Consider the following 23,842-nt stretch of genomic DNA (forward strand, 5'->3'; position numbering starts at 1 on the left):
GATTTATTAGATATTTAATTTTTATTGTTTTTCTGTGGTTTTCAGTGTTGCTCAATTTTATAAAGACCTCTAACAAAGGCCCAAGGAGAGACAATACTATTTGTTGAAATTTATCTTCCCACTAAACAATTATAGTTTGCAGTTGCATTTTGTACAATGATCTCAGTGAAAGCAACAAAATATTTGTTAAATTCAAATGTTAAAAATTTAACCAAAAAAAAAAAAAAAAACGGTACATAACGAGAATACTCATTTAGTAAGACTAAGTAAAATCATCTCAATCATTCACTCTCTCCTTTGAGATTGAAAGTTTATTTTTCTATCCCTATGATTACTGGATAAAAATGTATTAGTTTAATAAACTAATATTTTCTTTAATTATCATATTATGTTTCTTTAAAGTTGTTTCTCAATTCAATATTATTTTCTTTATGCGTGTAAGTATGTATGTATAATTGCAAAAGAAAAAATAATAGATAATTTCAAAAGAAATAAAAGTCTCGACATGTGCAACGCACGTCTGTATATTCTAATATATCTAAAGAGTGTGTTTGGAAATGTGATGTGAGATTTGTTGTTGTTGTATTACCAACAAAGAAGTTCCATTGTTAATCTCACTTGAGGCAATCAAATCTCCCAAATATCCAAGCTCTGGAAACTCATTCCATTCGTTGAGACCATCAGTTTGAGGTGTTTCTAAACCATTTCTTCTTCCTACTATCATTAGGTCAAACATATCTACTACTTTTCTAAGTAAGAATGCTGTTTCTTGTCCATCTCCACAAATCTTTTCTTCATATACAACTCTCTCATCTCCCAAACACTTTCCTTTAAAATCTTTAACAACTTCTTCATCCATTATATATTCCCAACTGTTATGTAACTTTGATCTATTTTGATAATTTTGTGGTGCCTTCAGTCGAAGCACTGTTAGCTCCACTCTCAAGTCCTTTACCATACGTTTAGCATATGATAGTGCCTCCCTATCATCCTTCCCTCCCAAGAAAATAACACACACTGAGTAACTACTTCTCTTTCTTGCTCTGAAATGTTCTAATTTGCTTCGGTGGGCGAAGATGCCGACTGAACAAGGAGCCCTTTCGAGGATGCTGTAGTTCAATGTCCTCACATTTTTGTCAACTCTTCCGATGGAACCATCCACGGTCCATGTTATATGGAAAGGAAGTATTATAAACGATGCAATCTTGTCAAGTGCCAATGTGCAAACATCATTGTGCATTACTGTGCATGGTGATACAGAAGTGTAGCATTCAACGCACGCTGTCCCTTCATTCTCTCTCTCAAACTTATCAAAAGAATGAACGATTTGTTGGGAGTAGGAGCGCTTGTCAAAGGAGTTACCTTGTCGTTTGTGTGAAATGAAGATGGGAGTGATCCGTCCAGGGAGCTCAATGAGATGGAATATATGAACAATGATCGAGTTCTCGATTGTAGGGCATGAGAGATTCAGAAGATGAATAATGGCATTGACATTTTCATGTTGATGAATGCAGGCGAGGAGTCGAAGCTTGTCAGAGAAGCGATTCAAATGCATGATGTTTCTATCTTGATAGCAAGCATATTTCCTTGAAGGATCATACAACCCTTTCACTGCAATTGGCACCATGGTTGCAAAAAACAATATCCAAACAACGAAGCATCCAAAAAGCTCATTGTCAATAAACTGCATTAATTGATTGAAATTCTCACATTAATTAAAACTAACCAAAACACTGGAAACAGAGAGAGAAGAAATGAAAGAAAAAGCATATACAGACATACATACACGATTGTCCCTGAATATTGTGTAAAAAATCAATTCCACAGGACCTTTGGAGCACATAATAAGAGAAAGTGCCAAAGCATCCTTGAAGGGCAACTTGCAATATCTAGAAGACGAAACAGAAGCTACAAATTTGACAGTACAGGCCACACAAAGCAGAATTATGTTCAATTTAGTGAAAACAACATCAAATGTAGTGGCTGAAATCTTTGACAAATCAGCTCTCAAAGCACAGGTAGTGACAAAAATAGGCATAAAAACATCTTCAACAAGGCACTCAAATTTACTCACAAGTGTGGATGCTAAAGGAGCTCCATCGGGAATAGCCAACCCCATAACATAAGCTCCTATAATGGAAGCATGACCTGTAAAAGTCCCTAAAACAATGTATAAAAGAGCTAAAAAAACAACCCCATCAATGTAACAACTCTTCACAGGCATTCCTTGAGGTGTTTGCTTGATGATCCAAAACATTGCAGGTCTTAACACAAAGAAAGCCACAAGTATGAGCACCATTAAAGCCCCCACTTCAGTTGAGATTCTTGAAGTGTTCATATGATATCGTTTAATATGGCCTTTCATGATTAAAATGAATGTACCAACAAAGTCACTAATCAAGGCAGAGGAAAGGCATAAACGCCCCAATTCTGAGTTCATAATATGAAGCTCTTTTACAAGTGAAGCAACAACAGGAAATGAAATTATTGCATGAAAGCTACTCAACGAGGGAAGGGCGAACCTTTGCCTCAATGTCAATGCCAAGTCTTCAACAACCATACTTACAACCAATGTCTCTGTGATTAGAGGGAGTAATAAGGCTGAAATTCCAATGAGTAATGCACGTTTTCCTGTTGCTACTGTCATTCTTAAATCAACTTTTGCTGCAATTAAAAAAGTGTACAAAGTGTACCCCAATTCTGCCAGTAATGCAAGCACTTCTTGACTTCCAATGTTCAAATTCTTTCGTTTTGCCTCGTCCCATTCATTCCACGACCACCCGAATGCCAGGCCTGTCTGTTTCATCCATGGATTAAAAATTAAGAGTAAACACAATGGGTAGCCCTCTTACAATTAATATTAATTATGCATATAGCACGTTAAACAATTGCAAATATAAAAAATATCATACGCTGATAACGGGATTTAAGTTTTTGCTATATGTGGTATTTGCAAGTTCTTTTGTATTTTGTCACCGGGCTTTATTGCTATATTTGTAACTGCCTTTTTAAATTAAACCTCTTAGCATAAGAGAGGAATTGTTTGAAAGTTGCATTACTTACAAGAATTTGACAGGAAATCTTGGAGATCCCAAGACGCTTGAGAAAGAAATATGTAATTGCCAAGGAGAAGCATAGCACAATCAACTGAAACTCAAGAAGAGGCAAAGAAGGCTTCAACCACCATTCAGAGTCATCAAATTCAACCCACAAACCTTTGGAATTTACATAAGTTGGAATATCTATACATATTGTACTTGTCATATTTGGATTCAACTGTGTCTCCTTTTCCATCGCAATGAATAACCAAAAAGCAGAATTTTTGGTTTTGCTTTCAAAATAATATATTCAACACGTCTTTTCTTGGGTTATATAATTTATTTTTTTTCTTTGACCAAATATAGAAAGTCAAGGAACCCTAAAAAAACCCTTTCTAAAAAGGGATTTGATTTGACAGTTATTTTATTTTGAAATTGACAGCGAAAACGGGTTTTTTCTTATATGGCTGATCTTAATTAACAAATTTCATCAAGAAGTACAACAAAAGATAAGGACTTGGGGTTATGTTTTTATCCCTTTGTGAGAAATATAATTGTTAGAAGGCCTTTAATATGTTGTATGATGCTTCAAACGAACAAGTAGGGGAGTTTCATTTGCGTAAATCTCTAAGTTACTTACGAATTTGTCATCTTTAAGTAATTAACATTTATGACGTTAGGGCTTAAAGAAGTGCATTATATGATCTTTTTAAATCCTAGTTATACTAATAAATGTTACCACTATAGTTGCTATCACTGTTAGTGATAGGTGTTACCACCGATCGCTTTCAATTTAATAAATGATTGTTTGACACACTTTTTTTTTTTAAAAGAATTTTCTCACGTTCAAAGCTATCACCAATAGATGCTATTAGTTGCTATCATCGACTGTTCTAATCACCGATAATTTTCTACTTACTATTATTACAAGTGTTTCTTTTAGTTTTCTTAAATTGAAAGATATCATTGATAGCAATTGTGACAGAAATTGATAACTACTATAAGTTGTTATCGTCGATAGATTCTATCGATAAATAACTTTCAATTTGAGAAATGTGCTATTTGTTGTGGTCATTAATAGTAACTATCAATAATAGCTTCTAATAATGATAGCCACAAAGGGTAGACTTAACATTTTAAAAAACTTACGAATTGAGTAGCCAACAGTCACTGTTTATGCAAATATTTTACCCTTGTGCTATATTCTTAGTTGATTTCCTAAATTATACTATTTGCTATAATTTTTTGTTAAATAATTTGTATTTACAAATTATAAATTACAAGATAATGAGATTTATGATACTAAACTCAACAATATCACCGATTAACCAAAAAACTTAAACAAATACAAAATTAATTATATATTATCACCTAACATATTTGTTTTCATTGTACCCCAAAGTTGACAAAAGTCTAACAAGTGGAAATCAATTTTAAATGGAAGAAAATAACATTGCAAGGGCTTGAATGGTACCACGTTAATTCACCAATTGACCGAAAAATTTAAGTTAGTTGGTGAAAGACAAATTTAATTAACTGTACATATTCAAACATATATACTAATAACAAACATATATACTAATAACGGTAAAATTGGAGTATTAAAATATGGAAAACAAACTAAAAAGATTGTTATTCATGCAAATACCTTGAATTAAAACAAATGAAATAATGAATGAATTTGTATGAATGTAAATACAAATTAAATATGGAAACTTGGCTTTACGAAAAAAAAAGTCCTAATTTCATTTCATGTATAGATAGCTTTAGTTGATACATATTTCTTTCTTCTCTCGAAGAAGTTCAAAAATTCGAATCATTCATTAATTCTTGTTTTACTAACAAAAATGAAAAAGAAAAATCTTTTTTCGTACATATATATTCCTAAAGTGTGTGTTTGGAAATGTCATGTGAGATTTGTTGTTGTATTACCAACAAAGAAGTTCCAGTGTTGATATCACTTGAAGCAATCAAATCTCCCAAATGTCCAAGCTCTGGAAACTCATTCCATTCATCGAGACCATCGGTTTGAGGTGTTTCTAATCCATTTCTTCTTCCTACTATCATTAGATCAAACATATCTACTACTTTTCTAAGTATTAATGCTGTTTTTTGTCCATCTGTACAAACCTCTTCTTCATATACAACTCTTTCATCCCCCAAACACTTTCCTTTAAAATCTTTAACAACTTCTTCATCCATTACATGTTCCCAACTGTTAAGTGATTTTGATCTATTTTGATAATCTTTCGACGCCTGCAATCGGAGCACCGTTAGCTCCACTCTCAAGTCATTTACCATACGTTTAGCGTATGATAGTGCTTCTCTATCATCCTTCCCTCCCAAGAAAATAACACACACCGAGTAACTACTTCTCTTTCTTGCTTTGAAATGTTCTAATTTTCTTCGGTGGGCGAAGATGCCGACTGAACAAGGAGCCCTTTCGAGGATGCTGTAGTTCAATGTCCGGACATTTTTATCGACTCTTTCAATGGAACCATCCACGGTCCATGTTATATGGAAAGGAAGTATTATAAACGATGCAATCTTGTCAAGTGCCAATGTGCATACATCATTGTGCATTTTCGTGCATGGTGAGACGGAAGTGAAGCATTCCACGTACGCTGTCCCTTCATTCTCTCTCTCAAACTTATCAAAGGAACGAATGATTTGTTGGGAGTAGGAGCGCTTGTCGAAGGGGTTACCCTGTCGTTTGTGCGAAATGAAGATGGGAGTGATCTGTCCAGGAAGCTCGATGAGATGGAATATATGAACAACTATTGAGTTCTCGATTGTAGGGCATGAGAGATTCAAAAGATGAATAATTGCATTAACGTTTTCATGTTGATGAATGCAGGCGAGGAGTCGAAGCTTGTCAGAGAAGCGATTCAAATGCATGATGTTTCTATTTTGATAGCCAGCATATTTCCTTGAAGGATCATACAACCGTTTCACTGCAATTGGCACTATGGTTGCAAAAAACAATACCCAAACAACGAAGCATCCAAAAAGCTCATTGTCAATAAACTGCATTAATTGATTGAAATTTTCACATTAATTAAAACTAACCAAAACACTGGAAACAGAGAGGGAAAAAGAAATGAAAGAAAAAGCATATACAGACATACGTACACGATTGTCTCTGGATACTGTGTAGGCCATCAATTCCACAGGACCTTTGGAGCACATAATAAGAGAAAGCGCCAAAGCATCCTTGAAGGGCAACTTGCAATACTTAGAAGACGAAACAGAAGCTACTAATTTGACAGTACAGGCCACACAAAGCAGAATTATGTTCAATTTAGTGAAAACGACATCAAATGCAGTGGTTGAAATCTTGGACAAATCAGCTCTCAAAGCACAGGTAGTGACAAAAATAGGCATAAAAACATTTTCAACAAGGCACTCAATTTTACTGACAAGTGTTGATGCTAAAGGAGCTCCATTAGGAATAGCCAACCCCAAAACATAAGCTCCTATAATGGAAGCATGACCTGTTATATTCCCCAAAACAATGTATAAAAAAGCTAAAGAAACAACTCCATCAATGTAACAACTCTTCACAGGCATTCCTTGAGGTGTTTGCTTGATGATCCAAAACATTGTAGGTCTTAACACAAAGAAAGCCACAAGTATGAGCATCATTAAGGCCCCCAATTCAGTTGAGACACTTGAAGTGTTCAGATAATATCGTCTAATTTGGACTTGCATGGTTAAAATGAAGGTACCAAAAATGTCATTAACCAAGGCAGAGGAAAGGCCTAAACGCCCCAATTCTGAGTTCATAATATGAAGCTCTTTTACAAGTGAAGCAACAACAGGAAATGAACTCTTAGCATGAAAGCTACTCAACGCGGGGAGGGCTAACCTTTGCCTCAATGTCAATTCCCAATCTTCAACAACCATACTTACAACCAATGTCTCTGTGATTAGAGGGAGTAATAAGGCAGAAATTCCAATGAGTAATGCACTTTTTCCTGTTGCTACTGTCATTCTTAAATCAACTTTTGCTGCAATTAAAAAAGTGTACAAAGTGTACCCCAATTCTGCCAGTAATGCAAGCACTTCTTGACTTCCCACGTTCAAATGCTTTCGTTTTGCCTCGTCCCATTCATTCCACGACCACCCGAATGCCAGCCCTATCTGTTTCGTCCAACGATTAAAAATCAAGAGTAAACACAATGGGTAGCACTTTTACAATTAATAATTATGCGTATAGCAACATGTTAAACAATTGCAAATATAAAAAATTTCATACTCTGAGAACTGGATTTAAGTTTTTGCTATATATGGTATTCAAGTTCTTTTGTATTTTGCCATCGGGCTTTATTGCTATATTTGAATTGTAACTGCCCTTTTAAACTAAACCTCTTTGCATAAGAGAGGAATTAATTGGAGGTTTCGTTACTTACAAGAATTTGACAAGAAATCTTGGAGATACCAAAACGCTTGAGAAAGAAATATGTAATTGCCAAGGAGAAGCATAACACAATCAACTGAAACTCAAGAAGAGGCAATGATGGCTTCAACCACCATTCAGAGTCATCAAACTCAACCCATATACCTTTGGAATTTACATAAGGTGGAAGATCTATACAAATTGTACTCGTCATATTTGGTTTCAACTGTATCTCCTTTCCCATCGCAATCAATAATCAAGAAGCAGAATTTTTAGTTTTGCTTTCAAAATAATATATTCAGCACATGTCTTTTTTTGGGTTATACAATTTTTTTTTCTTTGACCAAATATAAAACGTCAAGCAACCCTAAAAAAAACCCCTTCTATAAAGAGATTGAACAGTTGTTTTTATTTTGAAATTGACAGAAAAAGAGGTCTTTTCTTATATATGTCTGATTTTAACAAATTTCATTAAAAAATACAGCAAAACATAAGGACATGGGGTTATGTTTTTATCCCTTTGTTTGTGAGAAATATAATTGTTAGAAGGCCTTCAAATCTGTTGTATGATGTTTAAGCGATCATGTAGGGGAGTTTCGCTTGCCATAGACTGCAACATAAATAATCCAAGTTATTTATCATCTTTAAGTAATTTACGCTTATGACCCTATGGTTTAAAAAAATGCACTATATGATCTTTTTAAATCCTAGCTATCACCGATAAATGCTACCACTAAATAGACCAATAGTTGCTATCACTGTTAGCAATAGTTGTTATCACTGATTGCTTTCAATTTAAAAACTTACCGATTCACACTTTTTCTTGATTTTATCATGTTCAAAGCTATCACAGATAGATGCTATTAGTTGCTATCACCGATAGCTGCTATCATTTGCTATCACCGATTGCTACTATTACAAATAACTTTCTATTTACTAATATTACAAGTATTTCTTCTGGCTTTCTTAAATTGAAAGTTATTATTAATAGCAAATGTGATAGGAATTGATAGCTACTATAAGTAAGGCGAGCTGCTATGCATTGAGGTGAGCAAGCTACCCGTTTATCGCCTAGAGCAACTCAAATAACTTAATGGAAACTTAAAACTTAAACATTAATCGATAAGAAATATATATATTCATAGTGCATAGTACAACAACTTCACTTTATTGCTTTAAAATCATGCCATCAAGATATACATTTATAAGCTTCCTTAAATACAAAAGTTCTAAAATTAGACGTAGAATGCCATGTGCAGCTTCTAAACTTAATCGCCTACCTTGCTCACCTCAACGCATAGCAGCTCGCCTTACTTTCTTACCTTGGTCTTAACGCCTGTTAACCTGGGAAAAAAGGAAGCTAAACACGCTTAAGTCAAATACTTAAGTGAGTGATGGTGTTAGAAAAACCTTTGGGCATACAACATGTAAGATCATTTTCATTAAACAAGATTCAATGCCTCATTCATAAAACATAAACATACATTAGTCTTTTATATTCTTTTTGCCAAAAACATGAACCAATTCCACGCATAGACTACTATGGTGTCCTTTTCATCAACAACATTCATTGGAGAATTTTCTGGTTTATTTTCCGTTGCTTAGGTCACAATGCTCAGGCCTCAAAGCTTACGCTCTTTTTATGCATTGGCCAGCTTCACTCCACCATGTTTCTACATGACTGCATTTAATCCTTACGTGCACATAATATTTAGCTTAACGATGAGAATAAGACTAATAATTTATTCACATCATAACATACAATCATCACACATAAAATTTTACTTGAAACATAACACAAGCTTTCTTTAGCAATCATTCATTTATAAACATTAACGTATAAACAACATTACAAATCAACAAGAAATCTAGAAGAAAGCTTTAAAATTTTTAAACACTTTGAAAAATCAATCACAAACTCTAAGTTCCCTTCTTCAGAACGCTTACTCCCCCAAAATTTTCTTCTCGTTTAGTGTTTCCTTCCTTTCAGCAGAGTAACTCTAAGAATTTCAGCATGACGTTACTTGACTTTTCACCCCTATTTATAATATTCCAAAATTGGATTAGTCATCCATAATTTCCCTTAAACTTGTTAGCTCCTGCTTAAGTGCTACACGTGTAAGCTTAATATTTCTCATAGTCATGTTTAACTTAAACTCTTACAAGTAGCCCATTAATTGAGCACAATTAGGAAATTTTTCAAAATTTTCCTAACTCTCCTCACCTAGCCACTTCTCGCCTTGCACTAAAACACCTCCTTCTTCCTCACGTCACCTAGCTTCAACGAATGATCCACTACTTAGAACGCCTCCTTCAAAATCCTTCATTCAAAACTCTTATTTCCAAAAGGGATACAAAATATGAAAGTCTACGATCTGTGAGGGTTTTGAAGAGAAGGTAACTCCCAACACATCATTAACTCATTGGGAGTTATTTGGACCAACTGTCGACACCCTTCTTAAGGCATTGGGAGTTATTTAGCCTTACTTGCGACGTTATCTACAATGCCACAAAAGTAAGTTTATTAGATATACATATCCCTAATAATGCAATGTAAAAAACTTAATAATGAAAAGATATATACGTACCACAATGCATGGTCTCCTCTATGGCCGATCAATTTCTTCTATAAGCTTGTACATTTGTTCCATTTGTGAAGTTAGCATCTCCGATGTCTTTCTCTGTTCTTCAATCATGCGTTTAGCTTCATCAAGCTTGACTCCTTACTGCTTAATCATGACTTGTGGTATTCTATACTCTCTGGCTTGCGAAAATAATGTCGAAGAACTGTTAGCACTAGCCATCTTGCGGGACTTGAGCTTGGGTCCCCAACCAATTCATTTTGAGTAGCCCGATCGTCTATCCAAAATGGTTTCACATATCTCGTCCCTAGAGGGTGGCTGAGAACCCTCTAAGGTAGGCTGGAACTGGAGTTCTAAAATTTTATTCTGCAACAAATTTTGTAATAAAAGTACATAATGAGAACCCTCTAGGGTAGGCTAGGACTGGAGTTCCAACATTTGATTTTGAAACAAATTCCGTAATTAAGTTAGTAAAACTTAAATAAAAGTACATAATAAGACAAAAGTATTGCTTGAGCTTACATGCGCATCATCAGCGGCCTGCGAAATGACGTGCCATATCGAACGTGTGTTTGCTTGAATAACTCCACACGATTGACTGGTTGACCTCATTGCTCAGCGAGCTTATGCTATCACTGTAGAAACGACGACTTGTACCTGCTGCTATGATTGTAAGGCTGCTTTTGTCTAGCAGCCTTGTTCGTCTGTGATTACTCTGACATGAAAATAATTGTTTATTTTTTATACATATAAAAAGTTGAATGAAATAACCTTTACAATATATAAGTCTCACCTGAAATGCACGGCTCATGTAGTGATCGAAGAGAAAGTGCCAACCTTTCGTACGTCCTACCAATATGTGTGGTGGGTTGGCACATGCCTGTTCAAGGTAGCTATACTTTGTGAAATGCCTATGACAGTCGCTCTTGAACTCCTTGAAAGAAGTGAACATTTGATGCTCAACAAATCTATTCATTGCTTGATCGTTGAAATCAAGCACAAAATAGTGATACACATTAGAAAACACCACACATTAGCTTGGGTACTTAAGTATATTTCAAATGAAAACTGAGTTGTGTATTTCACGTACCTGTAGATCATCCTTGATGACCTTGATGTATTCTCTTCCAACATTAACCCACCTAAAGAAGTGAACTGGAAATGTACGCCTCACACACACGTTAATGGCTTTGCTGAGAATTGAACAGCGTGTGGAATTATTGGTTTCTTCGATCTAGGGGCTATGGACATGGGAATCCTACCATTGGTATGGATGTACCTCTCCAACTTCAAGAGTCGAGACTGCTGATGTCTCATGGTTTCTGCTGAATAAAAAAAATCATATGAGAAACAAGTTAAAATAATTATGAGTTAATGTATCGAGAGACTCACCCAAATTATCTTCCATTGAGGACGACCCTCCTTCAATGTTTAAATCTTTGTTGAACTAGAGGAACATCGCATCTATCTCCTAGAAACCGCTTGAAAATGATGACATAGTACCTGTGGACATAAAGAAACAAACATTGACTAAGCAAATATAAATACCTTCTCAGATTGGAAATATAAACCAATCAAATACATGGATACGTGGTTCGTCACTATCATTCGTCGTCGCTTGATCCACTTTGATGTGACAATTGTTCATCACCATCGTCTATGAAGTCGTTAGCGACATAACGGCACAATCGATCTTCAAATGACTGTAGGATCAACGTCAGGTCTGCATAGAATGTCATCCTCAATGTGTTCATCGACTCGATTGTCGACAACCATTTTGAGTACATTCAGTTACTCATTCTCAACATCGTCCACTTCGGGCATGTCCCATATACACTTATTCTGGACCACTTGGACAACTTTCTAATTATTACTATTTTTGGGTCATCTAAGTAAAATACTTGATGTGCCTATGTCGTAGAAATGATCGATTCCTCGGTGAACCAAAAATGGGACGTGTTGATTTCTTTATACCCTAATTCCACATGCGTCCTTTGGTTTTTGTTGCTGACGGTGTCATACCACCTACACTTAAATAGCCTAACACTTCTTCCCATCGGATGTTAAACGTGTAACACTTTATCCAACACACCGTAGAAATTACTGTCGCTACTTCCACTGGCATTGCTTTCACCGACTACCATGACTCCACTGTTTTGTGTAGTACGTCAGGAATCACGTTCTACAGTGTGAAATCTCACCCCATTGACAATACTGTTGGAATTTATGTCCTAAAACTCGTAGTTTGCAGTTTAAAACTATATTCTACTCAATAAAGTGGTTGTTGAGGACTTAGTAGTGAAAATAGAATATTATAATCTTGAAGCCAATAAACTAAGGTCCAGAGGTTATCTAGTGTAGACTTGAACTTTATGTAGAGACATAAACTTGGTTCAAGTTCGAGTATATAGTCTAAACGGCCTATAATGAATGAATAAGGTTGGGTGTCTTATTCTGGAATCGCTATAGATGCGACCCGCTTTGTAGTTAGTACAAACGAAGTGATCCTAAATTATTCATGGAGAGACATGGAAGTGGGGGCATCCTATGTAAAGAGTTTACATAAGACTGGAACCATGAAATAGTTACTTTTAAGTTATAACACCGTTGACTATATAAACTGACTATTTCGTTTATGTTGACCTAGGTGACTTAATCTTAATCTTGAGCTAACTATGAACTTCTGTTCAAATGGTATTATCCTTAAATCTGCATAGGTGAGGGCAGCTCAATTGTCGCTGGCCCAACAAACGTCCCATTTCAGGGGTAAGACCGGGTGGATGGCTAGGGATATAGGGTGCAAGATGAAATTCACTTCTACTTGCTTTAGGGTTAGTAGGTAGGTTGTTCCCTTAAGGACTGAATCCAATTCTTGAACAAGGGATCCTGTCATCTCATTGGCCTGAGAGGGATTCGGTTTATAGGTTGGACCTTAAACCAAATGTTCAATAGTGAATTAGTGGGACTTAAGGAACAAGATATAGTTTCGGGGATAAAATAGTATTTTGACCCAGTCGAGGTTACGAACAACCTGTGAAGGATTAACTTACTGATCATGGTTATATCAAATGAACACAAATATATCTATAGTGAAGGGAGTGCAACTACGGGACTCTAGTGGAATGACCTATTAATTAACGAATGTTGACTAGCTCGGTCTAAAAGAGTTTAGCTAGTTAATCTCAGATCGTTGGAGCCCACGATCTATAAGTCCATTAGGTTCCTCTACTATCTCATACGAAATTAACTTAGAACAATATGTTGGAATAATTCAAATTGTTTGAATTAGGTAGAGAGAGAGAAACTGATGAATATATGTGATATAGTTGTCGGTTATAGGGATTTATGTTTAAATGTGATTTAAATGTTAAAAATATGAATATGGATTCATATTTGGAAGCTCGAAATTGATGGAAATGGTCAAAGTTGTGAAAAGTCAAAATGTTGACTTATGACTTTGAAAAGTCAAACTTTATTGACTTTATATTCAAATGTGATTTGAATTTCAGAAAAATAAATTTGAATTCATGCTCGGGAGGTCGAAATTAGTCAAGACGGACAATATGGTAAAAAGTCAAAGTTTGACTTTGACTAGAATGGTCAAATGATCATTTTGCCCCTTAACCAAAGTTAGTGGGAAAATCCAACATTTTGTTGGATAATCCCACTAACTCTTAGTGGGCTATGTGGAAGCTCATGGTGATGACACCAAGCTCACTAGGAGAAAATGGAATGGTGAATCAATCCACTAATGGTTAATGGATTGTGAGGTGATGGGTTTTTGTGATCCAGTTACATGCAAATTTTGCATGCAATTAGTCTATTTAAGGGGCAATTTTCATTTTGAAGAAGATTTTTGCTGAAATATGAAAGTTCTGAACAACCGGGGTACAACTCATTACGTGCTTCATTTAATAAGTTCTGAAATATGTTTGTTGTCTCTTGTTCTACATCTACCTTAACATTGCACGACATTTCATTCTCCAAACGACCTTCCTTCGTTTCCTCTTTCTATTTCAATCGGAGCTTGTAAATGATTCAGCATACCCAACATTTCATCTTCTTCATGAAAGTGACTACTACTAGTTCCTTCATCAAAGTTTTCTATACCTCTATACAAGTTAACTGGCTCTCCATGATACACCCATTCTTTGAAGTAGGGGGATATTCCCTTGTCTACCGTTAAATCCCCTAAAACATAAATAGGTTTCATTATTCATATATTCCTTCTCTCAAATCCTAAACTTACTCCCCTAAATAAGCTATGCTCAATCTCCTAAACTTTTAACCAAAGCTAAATTTAAACTAAAGAAGGGCTACTATAACTGCAGGATAGCCATCAATACATGCTAACCATAAACAATTTCAATCTTTACAACCTACCTACCCCTTCCAACATATATACTTTACAAACTATCTACCACAACTTCAAACCCTCAGAAATACTAACAAATTCAAAACTAAGTTTGGACTTAATAGGCTACCATAACTGCAGGATAGTCATAATAAATCAACAATGAATAACTTTAAAACTACTAAGAAATAAACAACTAAGATTGAACTAAGGCTACCATAACTGCAGGATCGCCAAAAAAAATCTCAATCACAAATTACAGAAATTATAAAATAATAACAGTCCCCACCCCTCTTATGTTTTCAATACGACCCCCTCAAATTTTCAATTCAACCCTCTACCCCTTTCCTAAACCCAATTAACCCCCCTTCCATTTTTGCAACCCATCCCCTTCTAATTTTTAATTAACCCCCCCCCCCCCCCCCTTTGAAATTCTCAATTCAACTCAACTCCCCAACTTCAAATTTTCAATTAAACCCCCACCCCTACCCCCTTCAAATTTTCAACTTCAAAACCAAAATCTATTAAAAAATAATATCCTAAAACTAACTCACAATCAAAATCCTATAACTAATTTTTTTTTAAAAAAAGTAAACTAAAATAACCCTAAACTAAACCAAAATTTAAACTAAAATACTTATCGGAATAAGGACGAGCGACGGTAGGGGATGATAGAGATCGACGACGACAACGACGACGGTTCTCTTCCTCTTCTCCTCCTTCATTCCTTTTTTTCTCTCCTCTTTTCGTTTCGATTATGTGATTTACTGAACTAAAACTTATTTTTTTATAGTGGAACTCTCGATGCACCATGAAAATGTCGAGAGAACCCCACTATTCCCGATGTCATTAGTAATACACCAGGAATAACCACAGACATTATTAACGCATTACTAATAGCATCAGGAATAACTAAACCCATTCTCGACACCATGCAACGTCGTGAAAAATGATATGAAATATTTAATTTTTAACAATTTCTAATGTCTTTTGCAGTGCGTCGGGAATAACGCCACCCATTACCAACATTTTACTAAGTCCATGCAAGCCACATCGTGAGAAAAATTATATATTATTTAATTATTCACTTTTCTTGACGCATTACGTCTAACATCGGGATTGGCAACTTGCTTTCCAACGCCATGTAGGTGACGTCAGGAAAGGTGATCAATTAAACATTGTATTTGCCTTTCCCAAAAGTGGACAAAATGACATCGGGGAAAGGCCTTTGTCCCAACGTCCTTTCCCCTGATGCCTCTTTGTTCATCGAAAAAGCCCCAATTTCTTGTAGTATGCTCAGACTACGTTTAGATGATGAAGACCAACACATACAGAGGAAAAAAAAATGAAATGAGATCATTAAACTTGTAAACTCAGATGACCATTTGATCTAATTCTAAGTTGAGTTGAAGTCTATTATCCTCATATAAATCATAAACTCACACCAATAGTTGAATTAAGGTAATAGTAATTTAAAATGAGGAACAAACAGAGATGTGTTGAAAAGGAAAAGTTTGAAACCTTAATGCACGTAGTCCCCAAGAGAAGCAATATAATAACTTTGTTAGTTGTTTGGTGGGCCCGTCTTCAAATCCTCATAAAGTATTTGTTCAGATTTTTATTTTCTAGAAAATCACCGTTTTGAAGAAAATATTTCATTAAAATATTTATTTTATATTAAAGATATTCTTTTAATCATTTATATTATTGGAAGAATATTTAAGGAAAGATTTTGTGTATCTTGTAATTCCTTTATTCATGGAATGAGGGAGGATCTTCAAAGTATATTTATTCATCCTTATTTGGATTCTCGACGTGTGAAGAAATCGAGAAAGAGATTATGTGACGGCGCAAGACTCTGTGCGTTGAAGAAATAGAGGAGAATCTAGTAAGTAAGAATATGCCATTTTTCTGAATGATATGTTATGTTTCATAAGGAGTGTTTATTTCAACCTCAACACGAAGATCGACAACTTCATTGTGAAGAAGGAGAATCAATGTTCCTTAATCTGAAGAGTTATGAGATATTCAATTAAAGGGGAGATCTTCGTCAACCATTCCTTAATCTGGTGCTTGATGAGAAAATTGATTAAGAGAGATTTTTCATCTTTAATAACTTTGAATTATATCATTGATAGTTTATTTTATGTAATACTATATCACTTAAAGTATAGAGTATAAAATTGACTGTGTAAGCTGTATACATAATGCCATAAGGGTGCCTTTATGATTTATAAGAAAAAGTAATAAAATCTCTCATCACGGGTTAATGACCCCCAGACGTAGAGGCTGTGTCATCAAATTTGGGTCAACAATGTCTTATGTTCCTACTGTCTTTACTTATATGTACCTATAGTTGTTTCTTATGTAGCATAATTGAGGGTTCACCTCATACAATCGTTGTTGATGGTTTGCTGTTTTATCAGTTGGTATCAAAGCAAGGTTTTCTATCTTGATGGATTATGTTCTTGAAGGAACTTCAACAACAAGACCCCCTATTCCGGATATTTTCGTAAGAGCTTTCTAGCTTTGCTTGCCTAGCCCTGTGTTCGTAGGTTAAGCTTCCACTGAAACTTCCCTTTCGTCATCCCCGATTGACTCTATAACTCTTGGCTTCACACCTGAACTTACAAAGTATTTTTCTACCATGACAATGACATGAGTAAAAAGGAGTTCGGGCAATGAAAGAGGGTAAATATGGCTAAAAAAGGGACGATAGGCCCGATAACTTCGAACCCAACAGTTTCATCTGAGACCGATACAATGGGTATCGAAAGCCTTGTAGTCAGCTGGTCCATGTATGCTTAGAACAAAGCAATAGAGAAGCCACATTCAAGAGGACCGGACAATAGCCTGAGTCGAGTAATGGGAAGCGAGCTAGTCCTGGAAAATGCTTGTTCCTTTAACAAGGGGCTTACAATGAACCTTGTGACTCTAACACTTCTTAAAAAAAGCGTCTCTATATACATAGATCAGTCTTGAGGAAAGTAGACGACTCGACCGAAAGGCACGTTCAGAGGTGCCATCAGACTAAAGTGTCCCTAAATTATATCTTTTTTCTTGATGAGGTCATTGTCCTATTCTCATTCCATATAGCTGTCAAACCTTACAAGGCCATTCCTGTAAAGAAATTGTCTTAACCAAAGGCATTCCCATGTATGTTCAACATTGTCAAATGAACCCTCTCTTTACAACTTTCCAATCCTATCTTCGATTCGGCTTCCACCGGCGCCATGTCCTGATCCTTCCTCATCCTATGCTAGTGGGGAGTTTGTACCATTTGGTAAGTGATATTCTGATCTTGATAAAAGGGCTAGTTCATATCGATAAAGCCTATTAACCAATCCCATAGGTAATAATTAGCACTCCTGGTCTGATCAACTGATCATGAAACTAATCCTCAAACTCAAGACTAAGAGAAAGAGAAATAGTTATTCATTATCCATTAATATATACATTCACTCTGCCTAAACTGAGCTAGCTACTCTTGCAGATACTGATGATGATACAACCTTGTTCGAAGGACTCCTTTATGGAACTCGAACACCATATGACTTTTAAGCTCTTTACTCCTTTGAATACGAGTCTCTTTCTTTGGGATGTGGACCTTTCAACGACCTCTATAGATACCTTTTTCTTCTCTTTTCATTCTTCAACTGAGAATTTCAAGGCTAACTCCAACTGCTACGGATAAGGCTAGAACTTCTCTTTCTTTAGTTACCGTTCGCATATAGGAAGATGTGACCTCAGCACCATCAGATCACTAAGGATGTGCCAACTTCAAAGACTGAAAGAAAGAGAAGAAGGAGAAGTTTGCCTACGGTCCCAAGCCAATCGGCTATTACTCTTCCCTTAGGCTTTCTTGTTATGGTAGGCTTTCCTTTTTTTTTTTTTTATTCCTTTCACTTTTGAGTAGGTTTTAAAGTTCAGACTCCTAACAAAGCTATATACTCCTCCGAAAGGCTTTCTCCCCTCCCCTTTTCGATCAAGTCTAAACTTTTTTATCCTAGTCTCTTCTCAATATTCTTTGTCAATATTCTTTGAACCTTGTTCCAATAACATCGATCATGAACAGTCACTTCTCTCTTCTCCCCACTTTGTTCATTGATTCAATCTCGTCCTCGGATGTGAAGAAGAAGATCAACTATTATTAATGAACAAAAGGGGTCAAAGGTTTTCTAGGCCAAATTACCTTCAGTAACAGCTAACAAAGGACCAGATTGACCGCCTCAATGAACAAGGGGTCAGCTGCTAACATAGGATGTGAAATATATAAGATCGGAGAAAGAGGTTATTCAATATACCCTTAGACCATGCTTTTTTAAGACGGGTAATGGACACAAGAGAGGTTTTCCTATTATGCATCGATAGAGAATCAATCGGTAATGAAGAGGGTTATCGAATTCTGACTTTGTTAAGACTCTTCTTTGAAGGAATTTTCTCTTGGAACCATAACATCAATAGGAATCAGTCTCGGTTTCAGGTAGGGATAGGAAGAGTGAGTTTGAGCTATTATTTCATGAGATCCTTCGTAACTAGGCCCAAGAGAGGTGGAAATCGTAGGATTATTCGTTATTCCACTTGACCTAGTCTTTATTCCCCATCTTTTCGTTAGAAAAATATTCAAGAAAATTGGCAAACGCAGACTTAGTAGGTTAAGTCATCAGAAAAAGAAGAAAAAGGGATAGGAATAAGTAACTTCAAGATACTTCCTCTTTCTCTAAGTAAGGACCTCTATGGCAAAAGCCTAGGAAGAGGGTCTAGAGTCCTATTAGTGGAATTCATGAGTCCTTTGGACACTTTGTGGGTCTAGCTTAGTTAGTTAGGGAGTCAGTTCTAGTTTCATAGGTTGAATGAGTAACTTCATGAGAGTAGGAAGAAGAATCCACTTGAATGGGAATCTATCTCTTTTGAATAAGCATGAGATGTTGCGCCCTCTTCCCTCTTCACTCATTTCAGAGGCGAATACGGTAGTCCCATTCTTCACTAAAAGAACTCAAATCGACGAAAGAACTTCAGGTCCCCATCCATCCACTGAATCTTCACCACATCAATCGAAAAGGAAAGACATAAGTCGACATCAATATAGGTAACAATGATCCCATAACATAGGATGCCGAACCGACCAATATAGAGGAAGAAGAAGAAAACAAATGGAAGAGTTTTAAGGCTCGCCCATAAGGAAGAGGACTGACAAAAGTTCTTTATTAACCCTAGTGGGGATAGTAGTTAAGGTTGCTCCATTCTTCCGTTAGTAAGGTCATGAACATGCAAAGGTGTGGATCGCTTAGGCTTTCAATTTGGAAAGGGAAGAGACAGAGCTCCAACACGAGGGATATTGAAAGGATGGGGGAGGAAGAAGAATTAGATTGAGTGGATTATGAGTTTTCGGAGAAATCTGATCGCACTCGGATCAGGTCGATATTCATAAGTGCCACTTGTTCTCATTCTGCATAATTTTGCTTTAACTCTTTCTCAGTTCTCGGGTCCTGGATCTATCAAGGAAGATCGAAGTCAGCTGATCCTACTTTCATGTCTTAGCCTTTTGACTTGCATCAAAAAATGAACTTCATTTGATGAATTACTATATTCGAGAAACAGAAGGAATAAAGAGTAAGGGAATGAGATCGATTGCATGGAATCATCCCTTTCACACTCTCAGTCAAATCAAAAGGTGGCCCCATAAAGCAGAAAGACATCGGGCAAGTGAAGTTAGTTTTTAGTAGTATAGATTCAACCTGCAATCTCTTCTCTTAAAGTAGTATTGGCGAGGTTAAGCACTAGGTAAAAGGCAGCTAAGGCTCAAGTTAACTTTCTTAACAAGTCATCAGACAGAAAAGCTGAGGGCGGCTAGGGAATTAGTTGAGGTGCAAGCATCTCTTGTAAAAAGAGATGCCAATCTTCTATCCCAACAAGAGAAAGCTTAGAGAAAGAAAGCCTAGGTTCTAGCATCAAATGGTAGGCTTTCCTTCCGTCCAGAGGCTCTTCCCACTTTTGAGTAAGAAAATTTATCTTTAATCAGTCAAAAATTTATTCTATTAGTACTACTAGCAAGACAACATGCTAACAATACTGAAAAAGAGGTAGATATTCTCTCTTCTTTAACCTAGCAGAATAACAAAATAAGGTCGATAGCAGTTCCTCTTCCTTCGGTCTCGACTTTGCGATCAGAGTGCGAGTCTAAGAGTATCAAGTAATCTTCCTTTGCCCACTCGATAAGAGATCAATAAACCTATTCCCCTACAATGCTCAGATCAATCTTTTTTCTTCGCCCTATGCCAGATCTGTGGGATTTGTCTTCTCTTTTCTTTCATCCAGGGTTAAAACAATGTGAACAAGTTAAATAAGAGCTCTTCTTATTGAAGGGAAGTAAATCAAGTGTAAGCAAAAGATCTAATTCAATATGGAATCAAGAGTCCTTCGTCTGAAGCTTTAAGCAACCTACGACAAGTTACCTACTAAACCGGAGGTAAGGAAAAGATGATGAGAAAGAATAGTACAAGTCAGAGAAGAAAGTGACTTAGAAGAGGTTTCGACACTCATTCATGGAACTAATAGAACTCCGGACTAATCCTTCTTTACTTTTTTAGTTGAGTCAAGAGGACCATCCGTTAGGAGTATAAAGACCGAAGGACATGTTTGATTGGTTCGAAGGACTCAGAAATCCATATGGATATGAAACTTCAAACCGTCTGAAGGAATGATTTTGATCCATTAGAATGCACTGAAGGACTTGTTTTGATCCATTAGAATGCAATGGAGGACTCATGAAATTCCACTAACCAATCAAAAGGACTCGATTGACCGCCTTGTGGGAATATAGAAGATGAAAGTAGCGGATAGACTTTACTTGAACTGCTACTATCCCTAGGGACTGATTGATGATCTTGGTAAGCTTTCATTCTCTTTCTGACTTCTTTTCTTATCTTTTTTCGACTATACATCACGATCGATTTCTTCTTCTTTTGTACTTCTAAAAGGTTAAGCTTGATAGTCTAATTAAAGAAAGCGAATTCGGAATTCAACTTCCTTTCCTTAACATCTAAAACTGAGAATTCTTTAGATGACCCCTCTAGATCGCAGGACCCGACCCCTTTCCCTTCCTTTCTTATGAGAATAGTGAAAGATCAAAACTGCGTTTGGAATAATGAAATGCGAAAAAGTTGATGGTTTCTAGGATAGACTTTTTGACGTAAGTGATGAATAAAACCCTTTTCCTCTGTCTAAACTCTTTCTTTCGTATAGTGTTGGATTGAAAAACCTCTTTTCCATACTTTGGAAGGGAGAATACACAATTAACGCCTACACGAAATGGAATCATGTCAAATCACCACCTATTTTGGACATTCAAACTCTATTAACAAGAATTCAAAGTCTCTCCCCCCGTGTTCATTAAGGCAATTATCAGCCTCATACCTTCTTTGACAAGTTCGTCAATCACTGAAATCGTAGGGGGTCAGACTAACTCAGAAGTCTTGGTTTCATGATTAGGCAGAGGTTGTCCCCTCATTAGTGGAATCAGTGAAGATTTCTGTAGCCCTCGCTCTTGTCCCAATAGGTAATGCTTTTCTTGGTGCAGTGAGATAATCTTCTTCTTTATGTATTCTTTTTTATATATAGTATTGTATAAGAACTAGAAAGATCGAGTTGAGTCGGTGCAAATACGACCTACAAGAAGAAATAGTGATAGTTCGACCGAGTCCATAAAATAGAGAGGTTCGATCTGCATATGTAGGTAAAGCAAAGGCTAACTTTCCCTTTTGTTCCGTGAACACATGGCTCTTTTTCGGGAAAGAGGAAGATAGGCTTGAATCTTTTTAGTAGGTTTGAAAGACAAGAAGGCTAGGACTCCCTTCTACTAGGCTTTATCCTAGCTTTCACCAGAGACAATCATAGTCAGAAGACGATAAAGTAGAAGTTCAAAGGAGCAGTTTCACGCTTCTAAAAGTACGGTGGAAAAATCCTTGAAAATCAATGCTTTTCCACTCTTATATATTATTATGATATATTGGCATATTTAGGAAGGGAATATCAATGCTCGAGGTGGAAGGGAAAGGGGGAAAAAGTGAACTTTCAAGGGCATATTTCTCTTTTCATTTGCTTTAGACATTCTTTAATTGGTCTGAAGGATCGATGTAATGGAATGAATAAGCAAAATAAGTATTCGCTCATCGGGAAGGAGATCCTGAAAGACTCGATACCTAGTACACACTCTTTCCATGAAGAAGAGTACTCTTTCCTAACCACCTCAATGAACAAGGGGCCTTTTCGCTTGCTCTGCAGTCCTATACATCTCCATTATCTTATGTAGCCTTGCCTTTCATATGATGAAAGTGATAGCTTTCTAGTAGTCTAGTCTAGAAAGATTTGGATGTCCGACCTAGCAAGTCAATCAGATATTCTGATATAGAGTAGTCTTCCAAAGTCCAGACAGCAAGATGGAGAGAATCCACATATGGTGATTATGAAGGCTACCTTTATGATTTAGTCTCCCATTACAAAAAGGAAGGTCGAGATCCTATTATTCCACAGAATCGGATTCCTTAACGGGTCTGGGTCTTTCCCTGATGCTTTTTGTACTAATTTACTAGGCATGCTCGTCTTCTTTATCTTGCATTTGTCCCCTCATTTGCCTTATTAAATCTACTCTATTGCTGGATGGTGAGGCTATCCTATTCTATAACTAGTTCTACTATAGAAAAGAATCTCTCTTGAGGGCTTTATCCTAGTTCTCTTATGAAAGGGATATTTCTATCAAATAGAGTCCAAATCAAGGAAGGTTCGAGTTTGTACATGGATGAAAAAGAAGAAAAAGATAGTCTCAAGAGAAGTTCCTAGAGCCTACCTCGACAGACATTCACTTTTTTCTTGCAGGATCACTTCTTGGGCAGTTGAGGCTTCAAGGTCAATTCCTATGAAGGAATTGATGAAATTACGGCTGAATATGAGAAGCGACTACCCTTCTATTAAAAAATAATAGGTTGCAAGGAGACAAAGTTAAAAAGAGCCAAGTGAGACCAGAGGTTCAAAAGAAGGGAGACTAGCTTGAGTATTAGTAGTATGAAAGAGATCAATGAAAAGGTTAATATCTGCAGAAAGAGATCAATGCCCACAGAGCAGGAAAAGAGAAGTCAAGATAAAGAGAAGAGAGGAAAAAAGTCTCAAAAAGAAGAAGAAGAGAAAATTCATCCAATTACCTAGCTTCTGAAACTTGCACCAACCTTTAGAGTTGTGGCATACCCTTTCTGCCTCAATTTGATTCACAAGGGAATAAAAGGAAGAGAAATCCTACTAAGCTGAAACCTACTCCCCAAGGCACTGAGTGAAAAGTGAGACGGGGCACAAATCGACACTTAGGATTGTAGTTCAATTGGTCAAAGCACCGCCCTGTCAAGGCAGAGCTGCGCGTTTGAGCCTTGTCAGTCCCGACAAAATCCAATCTTACTTTTCCTACCCAACCATCAAAATA

The 23,842-nt window shown here is 36.3% G+C and overlaps 2 protein-coding genes across 2 annotated transcripts; both read right to left on the reverse strand.

Moving 5' to 3' along the window:
* Positions 1-538: 538 nt before the first annotated feature.
* LOC103484221 (cation/H(+) antiporter 4-like) lies at positions 539-3,294 on the reverse strand. The gene is made up of 3 exons (XM_008441182.3): positions 3,064-3,294; positions 1,787-2,797; positions 539-1,684 (listed from the first exon to the last, which is right to left on the reverse strand). Exons 1-3 carry the CDS (start codon positions 3,292-3,294, stop codon positions 539-541), a joined length of 2,388 nt encoding a protein of 795 aa, XP_008439404.3.
* A 1,628-nt stretch (positions 3,295-4,922) lies between these two features.
* Positions 4,923-7,651, reverse strand: LOC127149996 (cation/H(+) antiporter 4-like). Its single transcript, XM_051086616.1, has 3 exons — positions 7,451-7,651; positions 6,171-7,181; positions 4,923-6,065 (listed from the first exon to the last, which is right to left on the reverse strand). Exons 1-3 carry the CDS (start codon positions 7,649-7,651, stop codon positions 4,923-4,925), a joined length of 2,355 nt encoding a protein of 784 aa, XP_050942573.1.
* Positions 7,652-23,842: the final 16,191 nt, after the last annotated feature.

This window comes from Cucumis melo, chromosome 6 (assembly GCF_025177605.1).
Source record: "Cucumis melo cultivar AY chromosome 6, USDA_Cmelo_AY_1.0, whole genome shotgun sequence".
NCBI classification, from domain to species: Eukaryota; Viridiplantae; Streptophyta; class Magnoliopsida; order Cucurbitales; family Cucurbitaceae; genus Cucumis; species Cucumis melo.

Bases quoted from the DNA above. Each gene is read 5' to 3' on its own strand.
- LOC127149996 (XM_051086616.1), bottom strand. From the start codon at position 7,651: ATGACGAGTACAATTTGTATAGATCTTCCACCTTATGTAAATTCCAAA. The intron at 7,182-7,450 runs GTAAGTAACGAA...TGGACGAAACAG, and splicing joins AGATTTCTTGTCAAATTCTT to ATAGGGCTGGCATTCGGGTG. The intron at 6,066-6,170 runs GTACGTATGTCT...CAATTAATGCAG, and splicing joins CAGTATCCAGAGACAATCGT to TTTATTGACAATGAGCTTTT.
- LOC103484221 (XM_008441182.3), bottom strand. From the start codon at position 3,294: ATGGAAAAGGAGACACAGTTGAATCCAAATATGACAAGTACAATATGT. The intron at 2,798-3,063 runs GTAAGTAATGCA...TGGATGAAACAG, and splicing joins AGATTTCCTGTCAAATTCTT to ACAGGCCTGGCATTCGGGTG. The intron at 1,685-1,786 runs GTATGTATGTCT...CAATTAATGCAG, and splicing joins CAATATTCAGGGACAATCGT to TTTATTGACAATGAGCTTTT.